Source organism: Malaya genurostris, chromosome 2 (genome assembly GCF_030247185.1).
Source record: "Malaya genurostris strain Urasoe2022 chromosome 2, Malgen_1.1, whole genome shotgun sequence".
Lineage (NCBI taxonomy): Eukaryota > Metazoa > Arthropoda > Insecta > Diptera > Culicidae > Malaya > Malaya genurostris.
The window spans coordinates 129,706,367-129,719,454 of record NC_080571.1 but is presented as its reverse complement, the minus strand read 5'-3'; the positions used below and the strand labels follow the sequence as shown (position 1 = coordinate 129,719,454).

The 13,088-nt window shown below is 33.9% G+C and overlaps 1 protein-coding gene across 3 annotated transcripts in view; it reads left to right on the top strand.

Annotated features, from left to right (window-relative positions):
• The window catches only part of LOC131430077 (phenoloxidase-activating factor 2-like), a 79,281-nt gene that overhangs the window by 35,733 nt on the left and 30,460 nt on the right, over positions 1-13,088 (top strand). For 2 of the 3 annotated variants that reach the window (XM_058594726.1, XM_058594724.1), the window contains 3 exons: positions 6,219-6,359; positions 6,434-6,514; positions 6,579-6,703. In XM_058594726.1, coding sequence (XP_058450709.1) covers positions 6,242-6,359; positions 6,434-6,514; positions 6,579-6,703 — 324 coding nt within the window. In that variant the 5' untranslated portion in view covers positions 6,219-6,241. Of the gene's footprint in view, positions 1-4,786; positions 5,756-6,218; positions 6,360-6,433; positions 6,515-6,578; positions 6,704-13,088 lie in introns of those variants that run through there. The other variant, XM_058594725.1, reaches the window with a different exon arrangement.

Genomic DNA, 13,088 nt, shown 5'->3' with positions numbered 1-13,088 from the left:
GTTTAGTTGCCTACTGATAATGACTATCGATTTGTGTTGTTTTGAGACCAGTTTAGAAAATTTTTTACGTTTTTTGTTTCTCCGGGTTTAGTGACGGTGTACAATATTGAACACACTTTACCTTATAACTCCGGAACCGAAAGTCAGATCCGGATGAAATTCAGAAATTTAGTATGGGACCACGAGACCTTTCATTTGAATCTAAGTTTGTGAAAATCGGTCAAACCATCGCTGAGAAAAGTGAGTGAGATTCATTTTGGTATATATGACCACAATTTCCGGTACTTCCGGAACCGGATACCGGGAACCAGGATAGCCGAAATCGGTTTGTTTAGTTGCCTACTGATAATGACTATCGATTTGTGTTGTTTTGAGACCAGTTTAGAAAATTTTTTACGTATTTTGTTTCGCCGGTTTAAGTGACGGTGTACAATATTGAACACACTTTACCATATAACTCCGGAACCGGAAGTCAGATCCAGATGAAATTCAGGAATTCCGTATGGGACCACGAGACCTTTCATTTGAATCTAAGTTTGTGAAAATCGGTCAAACCATCGCTGAGAAAAGTGAGTGAGATCCATTTTGGTATATATGACCACAAAGTCCGGTACTTCCGGAACCGGATACCGGGAACCAGGATAGCCGGAATCGGTTTGTTTAGTTGCCTACTGATAATGACTATCGATTTGTGTTGTTTTGAGACCAGTTTAGAAATTTTTTAACGTTTTTTGTTTCGTCGGTTTAAGTGACGGTGTACAATATTGAACACACTTTACCCTATAACTCCGGAACCGGAAGTCGGATCCGGATGAAATTCAGGAATTCCGTATGGGACCACGAGACCTTTCATTTCAATCTAAGTTTGTGAAAATCGGTCACACCATCGCTTAGAAAAGTGAGTGAGATCCATTTTTGTATATGTACCTATGTACCTTTCATTTGAATCTAAGTTTGTCAAAATCGGTTCAGCCATCTCCGAGAAAACCTAGTGAGATTATTTGACACACACACACTCACACACACAGAGACATTGCTCAGCTCGATGAACTGAGTCGAATGGTATATGACACTTGGCCCTCCGGGCCAATTTTCAATAGTCGGTTTTTCAAGTGATTGCATAACCTTTCTATATGAGAAAGGCAAAACGTGGACATAAATCAATAGCTGCCAAACCGTTCGTTTAATGCATATAGTTGCTTTTAAGAAATTATTTACAAATATATACCGCGTAATTTGATTCTATCCCTAATTGTTCATGGCCTACTTTGACAAAAAATATAACCATAACTTTTTTTTCTGAAGAGATAGAAAATTTTTATCTCCTACAAAGTTTTAGAACTATTGAATATAATTTACTTTGTCAAATATACCAAAAGTCTAGGTCGCACCGTTTCGGATATACAAAGCGTTTTTATGGCAACCCCCTTAAAATCAGTTTTTTATTCATAGCTTGTTTTGAGTTATTTTTTTATGCATACTTTCTTTGAAATAATTGAAGAAAATAGCAAATGCCACATTTTTGTTGAAGATAGTGCATAGGTTTGTTGTTTCCTGGCAAAGTTATACAATATTTTACCTATGATAGAACCTTATACCGAAGCGAAATATGCAACTTTATGCAGCTGATTTTTACAAAATTTATAGGAAAAGATATACCCAATACTATAAAAAAATCTAACTGGAACTCGATGGAACTTTTTTTTTAGGCCTTTTCAAAGTTAGTTTTAGTTATTGAATTATGACAACCCCCTTAAGACTAGTTTTCTAATCATAACTTGTTTCAAGTTATTTTTTAATCCTTACTTTGTTTGGAAAAGTTGTAGAAAATATAAAATCCCATAATTTTGTAGAAGGTAATGCATAGGTTCACTCTTTTCTAAAAAAGTTATACATCGTTTTACCAATTTTTACCTAAGAAACCTTGTACCGAAGCGAAATATGCAACTTAATGCAGCAAACTTTTACAATAGTTATAGGAAAGTATATTCCTAATCCAATTTATTTTCCAATGAGAATATCCTGAGTTCTATTCGTGTGACTGAAAATGATGGCTATGGCCATGCTGAAACTATTAATGGTTAAGAAGGTTCGCTCCTGAGCTATTCCAGTGAATCGAAACTTTAAAGTGAGCTGATAGCTCACAGCTCTTTTTAAAAGAACCGCAGCTCACCAGTTCACCGCACTGTTTAGCAGAGATGCCTAAATTAGCTGATGAGCTGATACATTGAATCGATTCCCTTTAGCTGATCGGTTCGGAGCTGCTCACCGGTATGAGCTGTTTCGCACATCTCTAAGTGAGCATCGCACGATAAACATATCATCTTAGAAAACATGTTGCTTCGCGATAACTCTCTTCGTAAAGGTTAGTACTTTTACAATACTTTTTCATATTTTGTTTGGAAATGTGTTGAACTTTTGATAATTTTTCGGATTTTCAATATTTCAAATTAACTTTAAAAAGGCCTAAACAATTGCATCGAGTTCCACTTAGATTTTTTCTAATATTGTTAATTGTCAAAAAGTAATCAAAACAAAGATCACAACAATTTGGTTAAGTTGCACGTGCAAGCATGAGCTTGCTTGTTTATGCGTGTTTATGATACCACTTTCAAAAGAAGCGTAATATAATCTTGTAAAACTTCTTCTAAGACACGTTAGCTCTTAAAAATCAGAGAAAGTCTGTACAGACTTTTGACTGTCTTTTTCCAGTTTTGGACCACTGTGCGACGTTTATGCCAAAGGAAAAAAAATTGGAAAGCAGATAAGGCATATTAGGCGCATGAAAAAAACCTGGAACGGGAAAAATAAACTTTTCATTGGCTTTCCTTTACCAATCGTCTGCTACAAAGTTTTTGAATCAATCTACGAACTTCACAAAATTCGAGGGTGTAAAATTCATTGAGATTCGTTCAAAAACAGTTGAGCTATGACAGCTCGAAGTTACCGTTTCAACTTTTTTTGAGGCTTGGTATTTGGAGTGTTAATATATAGATATATTCCATATTTGCAATATGGAATTTTGTTTCTAGGTCGACGGAAAAGAACTTAATAAACTTGGAATTTTTTTCATTCACAAATCCCTACGTTGAGAAAAAAATCTTTTTTTTCTAAGAGTAAAGTTATTCAGGTTTAGGGGTTAACGATTTTATTTTGAAATGATTGCTGCGCAAGTATCAATTGATACTTACAAATATCGATACTTTATTGCCTTTTGATACCTTGTATCGATACCCAAAACTTCGGTATCGCGATACCCTAGGTATCGATACTTTGCCTTCCGAGTACCATCCCTAGTCACCAGAACGTTTCGTACGGCCAATGTAGGTTCTTCCATTCGGTTCTACAGACTTTTGTACACAAGACAAGCTAGATTTAGTAAACTTCCAATAAGTTTTACCGAGATTTAAGGACGATTTACAATAAGATAACATGAAATGGAGGAAATGGGGTAAAATAGCCACCAAAACGTTTCGTGCGGCAAGTGTACACTCTTCAATTCGATTCTCCAGACATTTTAACATAAAATCAAACTATTTCAGTAGACCGCACTCGATTTGTTCACAAGTTACAGAACAAATACTACAGAAAACGCTAAAATTGCTGGACATTTGAGGTAAAACGAGCAGGATGACGATTCGTGTGGCCAATAAAAATCATTCCATTGAATTTCTTGGATTGTTTTACATAAGTAACACTCTTGTTTGTTGCCTATTTTCTTGGATCCCGATTTCTTTGCGGGTTTCCTGGGTTTTTCCCACTGTGCAGTGATTTGGCGTAATCTAGTATCAATTCTACTAAATATTGAACTTCCAACCATGGATATTTCATCGATGACAATCACCTCTATTCTGTATTTCGATCGAGTCGGATTGTTCCTATCGAATGTGAAATTTTGCATTCTACATCGCGATCGAGTTCGAGTTTTTCATACAAAGATATCACTCGATCGGATTACAGAATACAAATTTTCACATTCGTTCGAAATAATCCGATTCGATCGAAATTCAGAATAGGGGTGAATAAGTTTGAAATACATTACTTGCTGCCTCAAATTGTTGGCGACATCCACATCTAGCATATTTGCACTCCCTTGTAAAAGAATGCGAAGGCAAAATGCAGAGTATTAACACATCGGCTGAAAAGTTCGTATCGTTTCTATGAGAGGGCGCCACTAGAATTAAATCCATACCATTTTCAGTTAGTACCAACCTTCAAAAAATACGTGTATAAATTTGACAGCTGTCTGATTACTAGTTTGTGAGATATTGCATTTTGAGTGAAGCTACTTTTGTTATTGTGAAAAAAATGGAAAAAAAAGGAATTTCGTGTGTTGATGAAACACTACTTTTTGATGAAAAAAAGTGCCTCCGATACCAAAAAATGGCTTGATGAGTGTTATTCAGACTCTGCACCGGGCGAAGCAACAATTCGTAAGTGGTTTGCAAAATTTCGTACTGGTCATATGAGCACCGAAGACGATGAACGCAGTGGACGTCCAAAAGAGGCTGTTACCGATGAAAACGTGAAAAAATCCACAAAATGATTTTCAATGACCGTAAAGTGAAGTTGATCGAGATAGCTGACACCCTAAAGATATTAAAGGAACGTGTTGGACATATTATTCACGAATATTTGGTGACTTTTTCCTGTTCTCAGACCTCAATAGAATGATCGCTGGTAAAAAATTTAGAAGCAATTAATAGGTAATCGCTGAAACTGAGGCCTATTTTGAGGCAAAGGACAAATCGTACTACAAAAATGGTATCGAAAAGTTGGAAGATCGCTATAATCGCTGTATCGCTCTGATGGCAATTATGTTGAATAATAAAAACGAATTTTGGCAAAAAAATGTGTGTTTCTATTAAATGATACGAACTTTTCAGCCGAACTGTTACCTCCTACCAAGAAAGTAGCTTTACCGGAAAATGCACACACTTGCAGATGTTACCACGATCGACACGTGGTGCCACAACGATTTGGGTGGCGCTTTCACATGAGCCACAATTTTTGGTGCAACATTCACTTCACGCTAGATTTTTGTTCAGCTGTTGGTTAAAATGACAAGTTTATTTTTGTTTAATTTGTATCGAATTCTCGTGCGATTTATGCGACATGTAAATAAAGTTGTCTTAAACACTTAGGGAAATCGTGTGATAAGTGTTAAAATTAATGTAGTTGGAATATTTTTATAACAGGCAAGAGAATTTTGTTATCGTTCTGGAACGTAGTTGAAAGATCACGGCGAACAGTCGATTAGGGTGCAGTAGTGTTTCCAACGTATAGCAAATTTGAAATTTACACAGGATTTTGAATAATTTTGTTCGAGCCTGTATATCTGTTATCTGTGGAAATACAATCCTTAAGTAACACATTTCGGACCATGATTTATTTTCATGGGAGATGACTCATTGCTCATGAGAAGTTAAAATGATTGGTTTCAAGATTTTCTAATCATGACAACAGTAATCTTTCCGTGTACCACTACAAATATCCAAACTAAAAACGTTACAATATTTGGGAGTAGCATGAAGTCCATCTAGAAACAGACAGTACTAGGAAACAACTGACTATATAGGAATGGCATGACTCAGCATAACAATAGTTCTCTTGGCTGTATTATTCGGATTCTTCATAATTTAATATTGAAGAATCGCAAATACAACACATTGCTCAGGATGAGCAATACTTGAAGCGGAAGCAGTTAAGATCGAGCCTGAGTCATCGAAAAAATTAACCAAGCAGCACAAAAACAGTAAGTAACACCGGAGCGAGTCTAGGTCAACCAACCGCATCTGCACCGAGAACGCTGTATAAACGAAACACCGAGACTTCGATACTGACTGTCAGCAGTTTAAGTAACTAGCTAGGGCGAAACATCGATTTGATCCGAACAATAAATGATTATGTTTGATATATATATATATATATATATATATATATATATATATATATATATATATATATATATATATATATATATATATATATATATATATATATATATATATATATATATATATATATATATATATATATATATATATATATATATATATATAGATATATATGTATATATCAAATATTACAATTACACACACAATTGCTAGAAATAATTTAGGCCTTCATTAGTATAAATTAGCTTATTCATAAATTTCATTAGAGTAATTACATATATGTTCACTTACTGTTCGTATCATGCTATCTATAATCTTCAGTGTGCATCGAAAGTTCGTTTAACATGCAGTGCTACACGTTGATAGTAATGGCCATACTATTTCTGTCATTAAATTCAGTATGGCTGCGGACTTCAGCAGCAGCTCAAAAAATAAGTTTTCCAGATGGTGGAAACGTGAATGGTAAGCTGAAATGTTTTTACATTAATTTTGTCAGTTGGTTTTGTCTTTGATCGAAAATTGAAAATTTTTATTAGCATTGTCTCGTCAGCAAACGACAAATGTCAGTTCGGGCATCATAACTGGAATCTTAACTGGAACTGTTCCAATACAGACTGGTAAATGAATTCTAATTCAGATGCAATATTTTGTTTCAACGAAGTATTTTGTCCCCAATTAAAGGTATCACTGGGACACCAAACACTAGTAGTGTAGCTCAAACATGTATCTGTGTACCGTCAGGAAGGTGTAATACTACACCCGGAGTAAGTGACGGATCCGGAATGTTGGACGTCCGAATAGTAACAGTAAGTATAGTCTAAATGTATAACTTTTCTTCTGGATTCCGAATTTCTATTTTAGAATATATTTTTATCTATATAATTCACGGAATTTATTTCTGCATAGCAAACTCGTTAATTCACTGTTGGTCCACTTTTTGTTCAATCTTGGTGTAGTTTTCAAACATTGATGGTATCATTGTGAATTAAATGTTTTTTTTCTACTCATAATATTTCATTATGCAATTGGTATTCAAACATCTTATTTCAGCATTTCAATACAGATATAAAACACTTGAATAAATACCCATTTCAGATTCAATGACATTTAATACTGACTGCCACAAACATCCATTATATTCTCCCCCCGGCGAATGAAAAATTATGGTTAAAACCATGTTAAAATAAAATAACATTAATAATAATCATTATATTTTCTCTATTATATTATTTTTTTATAATTATTTATTGGAATATGAAGTAAAATTAAATTATTAAGATTCAAATTTTGTGTTCAGCCACAAGTGGTGACTTTTTAGACCTATTATATACATGATTTGGTTATTACCATGAAGACATCATTTGCTTCCGCAATTCGATGTTTTTGTGTAGGGAAAATTCAAAACTTACGTGTATTGTGTAATGGGAAAAAAGAACTTATATACTAACTTACTAACTAACTAATACATCTAAAGGTTCTATATTTGTGAGTCTGTGTAACTCATTTGTACTAAACCAGGGAGGACACTTCAAAATCATTTTCAGAATTTTATTCTGAATCCCTTGAAGCGTTTTCTTTTTGGTGGAACAACAACTTGACCAAATTGGTACTGCATAAAGCATGGCTGGTCTGAAAATTTGTTTATAAATTAACAATTTGTTTTTTAGACAGAGCTTAGAATTTCTGTTTATAAGAGGATATAAAAATTGAAAATATTTATTACACTTTGCCTGGATTCCTTCAATGTGATTCTTGAAAGTTAGTTTTTTGTCATAAGTTAAACCTGAGTATTTAGCTTGATCAGACCATGTCAATTCCAAGCCATTCAATTTGAGAATGTGATTATTGTTTGGTTTAAGAAAAGGAGCTGTTGGCTTATAAGGAAAGATAATTAATTGCGTTTTTGCTGCATTTGGTTTAATTTTCCATTTTGACAGAAAATCGCTGAAAATATTTAAGCTTCTTTGTAGGCGACTGCAGATCGCTCTTAGATTTCTACCTGTGGCTAACAGACTTGTGTCGTCACAGAATATCGATTTCTGACAACCAACGGGTAGATTTGGAAGATCAGAAGTGAAAAAATTATACAAGATTGGAGCTACCATCGAACCCTGCGGAAAACCTGCTCGTACGGGTAGCAATTTAGATTTACAATTCTGATAGCTAACCTGGAGAGTACGATCAGTTAAATAATATTGAATCATTTTGATCAAATAAATAGGAAACTGGAAATCAGACATTTTTGCTATTGAACCTTTGTGCCAAACACTGTCGCATGCTTTTTCTATGTCTAGAAGAGCAACTCTAGTGGATAACCCAGAAGTTTTATTTGCTGTTATCATGTTCGTTACTCTGACAAGTTGATGAGTAGTTGAATGTTCATGACGAAATCCAAACTGCTCTGGTAAAAAAATTGAATTCTCATTTATATGAGACATCATTCTCAACAAGATAATTTTTTCAAAAAGTTTACTGATAGAAGAAAGAAAGCTAATTGATCGATAACTTGATGTTTCTGCTGGGTTTTTATCAGGTTTGAGGCTAGGACAGGACCAGACAACTGGCTTCAACATATTCTATTTGAGAAAAAATAATAACATACAGAAGTATCCAAAGATTCGGTGCTATTCTCAACCAACATAATCAATATTCTCGTCCATATCATGCTTCGTGATTTCAGGCTTTCTCTTTGTATCATCCAGTGATTGTTAAATGTACTCGTATACTTTCCGCATTGACAGGACTTAAAAACAAATTGAACTTAAATCCTATTGAAATTAATAATTTTGAAAAGATGACCCAAAAAATAAAATATCCAATATCAAGCTACATTGTTACCGACGATACTGACAACACTTTTTCTACCACCCTGCAGTAATATTGATTTCAGCAACTTGTACTTGCTAATGTCAATTTCAACCAATCACGAGCTGGTCCGAAATTGGTGCTAAAAGTGGATTAACAATTGTCAGGTCCTGTCCTAGATTTGAGGATAGGAATTACTTTAGCGTTTCTCCATCTTTTTGGGAAGTAAGCTAATGAAAAACACTTGTTGCAAATTTTAACCAGGAGTCTCAAGGCAACATCAGGAAGATTTTTAATAAGAATATTAAAAATTCCATCATTACCAGGAGCCTGCATGTTTCCTAATAATTGATTTTATTTCATCAAAATTCGTCTCAATAATGTCATCTTGTGATAATACTTGGGTTGAAATATGATCATATTTCAGTGAGACTTCTCTTTCAATAGGACTCACAATGTTCAAATTAAAATTGTGGACACTCTCGAACTGTTGAGCAAGTTTTTGAGCTTTTTCGCTATTTGTAAGAAGTATTTGATTTCCTTCCTTGAGAGCAGGAATTGGTTTCTGAAGTTTCTTAAGAACCTTAGAAAGTTTCCAGAAAGGTTTAGAATATGATTTAATTTGTTCAATTTTTATTTCGCAAAAAGTAAATCTATGTTTAATTTCATTTTGTAAATCCTTAACTATGCTTTTCATAGCATGATCATGAGAACGTTGATATCGTCGTCGACGAACATTCTTCAACCGAATGAGCAGTTGATGATTGTCATCGATGATAGGAGAATTTAATTTAGTTTGAGCTTTTGGAACTGAAAGATTTCTAGCTTCGATAATGTAATGATTCAAATTATCAATTGCTTATCAAAATTGATGTCCGCAGAATTTTCTAAAATAGTTTCATGATCCACATGATTTTCAATGTGAGATCTGTAATCCAACCAATTAGCTCTATATGATAGTTGAATATTGAACTAGTTGGATTAATTATAGTTTCGTTGGAAAATCTGAATGTTACTGGAAGATGATCTGAGTCAATGTCAGCATGTGTAATCGGTTCACTACAAATGTGACTTTGATCTGTTAGAACCAGATCAATTGTAGAGGGATTTTTCTAGGAAGAGAAACAAGTCGGATTACTGGAATGAAGAACTGTGAAGTAATTAGCAGAGAGTTGATTATGAAGTATTTTACCATTACTGTTATTTGGCCTACAATTTCACTGGACATGCTTAGCATTTAAGTCCCCTATTACGAAAAATTTCGGTCGATATCTTGTGTGGTCAATTTAAAATATTCATATAATTATTTAACATCACTGTTAAATTTTAAATTCATTATAATATTATTTGCAAATGCTTAAAAAAGTGATGAAGTTGAATTAATTCGGATTTCCGTTATATCGCCTAAATCGACTTCGTTTAAAGAAGCGAATGGCATTGAAGGAATATTGGTAGGTAGATGTCTACCTGTTACACTAGTGTAACTGCCATTAGAAGAAGATGATTTGGCCGATCTACCTATTAATAAATTGTTTTCGTTAGAAGATGAACTGGAAGCCGTTCCTGTGTTTTGATTATTTACATTAGAAGAATTACCTGTTATCAAAGCGTAACTGTCATTAGAAGAATATAACGAAATCGATCTACCTGTCAATGAATTGTTTTCGTTAGAAGACGAATTGGAAGGCGTACCTGTTTTTTGTTTTAAATTCGAAGAAATAAGTGCCTTAGAAGAATTACCCGTTACAAATGGTTTTTTGAATTTCAGGTATGTTCTGTAAATTTAAGGTAGTTGATTTGACTTGTTGTCTGCGCGAACGAGCGTTTAAAATTTTTTCACTGATAGGACATTTCAAATAATTGGATTTATGATTTCCATCGCAATTTGAATATGAAAATTGATCAGTGGTTTCATTCATTGGACAAACGTCTTTCGAATGCGATTTACCACAATTCAAACACTGTATATCCGTATGACAATTTTTGGTTCCATGGCCGAAGCCTTAGCAACGACGACATTGCGTTAAGTTGCAATACTATGCCATGCCCTTTATAATGTTCCCAATGAATTTTAATGTGGGAAATGAAGTTTTCAAATTGTTTACATCACTTCAATTGAAGTGTATTAGGTGAAGTTCATGGGAAATTCCAGAGCGTGGTTTAGAAGTACCATTCGCTCTTTTCTTGCATAAGTATTACATGGGATGGGGCAAAACCATGCAATTCTTTTAGTTTATTTTTAAATTCATCAGTACTTTGATCATTTGATAAGCCTTTCAAGACAGCCTTGAACGGTCTGTCTGATTTTATATCATATGAATAAAATTTATTAAGTTTTTTGGATAAATATCGGATAAGACGTTCATAATCTTCCAATCCATCGACCAAGACTCGACATTCTCCTCTTCGTCCGATTTGAAATGAGACTTTTACTTCCGGGAGAAAAGTAGAAAGCTCAGTACGAAATGCTTTAAAGTCGGAAATCATCACCGTCACCGGTGGCATAGATTATGGTTTCTTCCCTGAACGACAAGCGTCCATTTTGGGAATTTTAGATGAATTTTCTTCTATATCGCTACAATCGGATTCAGGAAGAATCTCGTAAATATTGTTAGACGGCATAGAACGGAAGGGAAGTCCGTCCGTTGTCTTTTATTTTTACGTTCAGATTCCATAAGATCGTGAATGTTATTAGAAAAATGTTGGATACCGGATTGTGATTTATTCCGTTTTGAATTATTTTTAGCCTTAGGCTTGTTGCCTTTCCGGTTGGACGCAGGCATTTTTGAATAGAATGAAATATGAATTTAAATAACCTAGGCTAAATTAGTCTTCGATTAGACTCCTAGTTTGAAAAAGTCTTGATAAAGACTGATTTTGTGGTGGTCTTAATAAAGACTGATTAGTTCGAAGAATAGTTCTTCGAATAGCTAGCCTTAAAAAAGGCTGATTAAATTCTTAGTCTTGAAAAAGACTGATTATATTAGAATATCACTCTGTATAGCCTTGAGAAACGCTGACTAATTGTTAGTCTTTAAAAAGACTGTTAGTGATACAGGTAGCCTTGAAAAAGACTGAAGCCTTGAATCAATGAAACTCTAGGTAGCCAGAAAATAATTCCAGGAGCCAAGAGCTATGCGCGTGCGGTGCGATCTACTGTTAAACACCGACTGAAGGTTTTCACTTAGTTCACTTGGTTGTGCTTTGTTTTCATCTCATTTGGTTTCGCTAAGATTTCTCATAATGTAACGAACAAATTTTTTTTTCTTCTTCAAATTATCATCAACAAGTATTTTTTTCGTATCCGTGACATTAGTTTAATTATGTTATTGACATTTATATTTCAATAAAACTGTTTCGGCTTCGAATATTACCAGAAAGAGCGTGTTAAATACTAATGAAATAACCATTGTGGCAAATCTAGTAGAACTGGTTTCATTCTGCTATATGTCAATATAACGCTGTTGAGTGTGTGTGTTTCATCGGCTGTGCACCGAGATTGATGTCAGATGTGATGTCAGATCTCAACTAATAAATTCCTTGCGTACCCAAGGTAGACTATCCAATGTCCCAGTTCACGACGTGACCTTCATTTCATGAAACTTCTTTATCATTTCATTAAGTCCATTGGAATTCCAATTTAAGTTTGATTTTATGTTAGACTGTTTTCTCTTCCATGAGTTCAACCAATAGCCAGCCATCTATATAGAATAAAAGTGATGAACTGATACAAACAAACTTGAAATAGTGATAAGATTATGTAAAAATGAATGTATTTTATTTAATGTAATTCATAATTGCACATCGCTTGATAAAAACAGTGTTTAGATTACCTAATGAATACCAAAATACTGATATGATATTCAAAATGTATTAGGTTTAAAGTACTATGTATTGTGGATGCCACAGCGATGAAAAACTTATGTATATTGCCTATGAAATAAACATATTTTTGGAAAAAATATCATTTAAAATTGATTTAAAATCAACAGTACAGATAAATCTGCATAAATGGCATCTCTAGCTTTCATTTTGTTTTTAGAAGGGCTAATGCCTAAATAGTAACAATTCTCTTTTTGTTTTTTTAAGTTTAATAAATATACTTTACAATAAAATTTTAAATTTTAAACGAAAGGTAACGAAAACAACCCATAGTCTCATAGTTCGCATTAGGCCCTTTTTAAGAAGATTCCTGACATTTTGAACCTGAGAGTGAGATAAGATTAGGAGCAGAGTAGTGATCACATCAAAAGTGCTTTTAGCGGGTTTTTGAATATTAGTTTGATTTCCAAAAAATGTGAATCAACTCCCAATGTTAAGCAAGGCGAATTAAGCAGAAACATGAAATAATTATAGTGATTTTAGTGGATAAATCTGGTTTTTGAG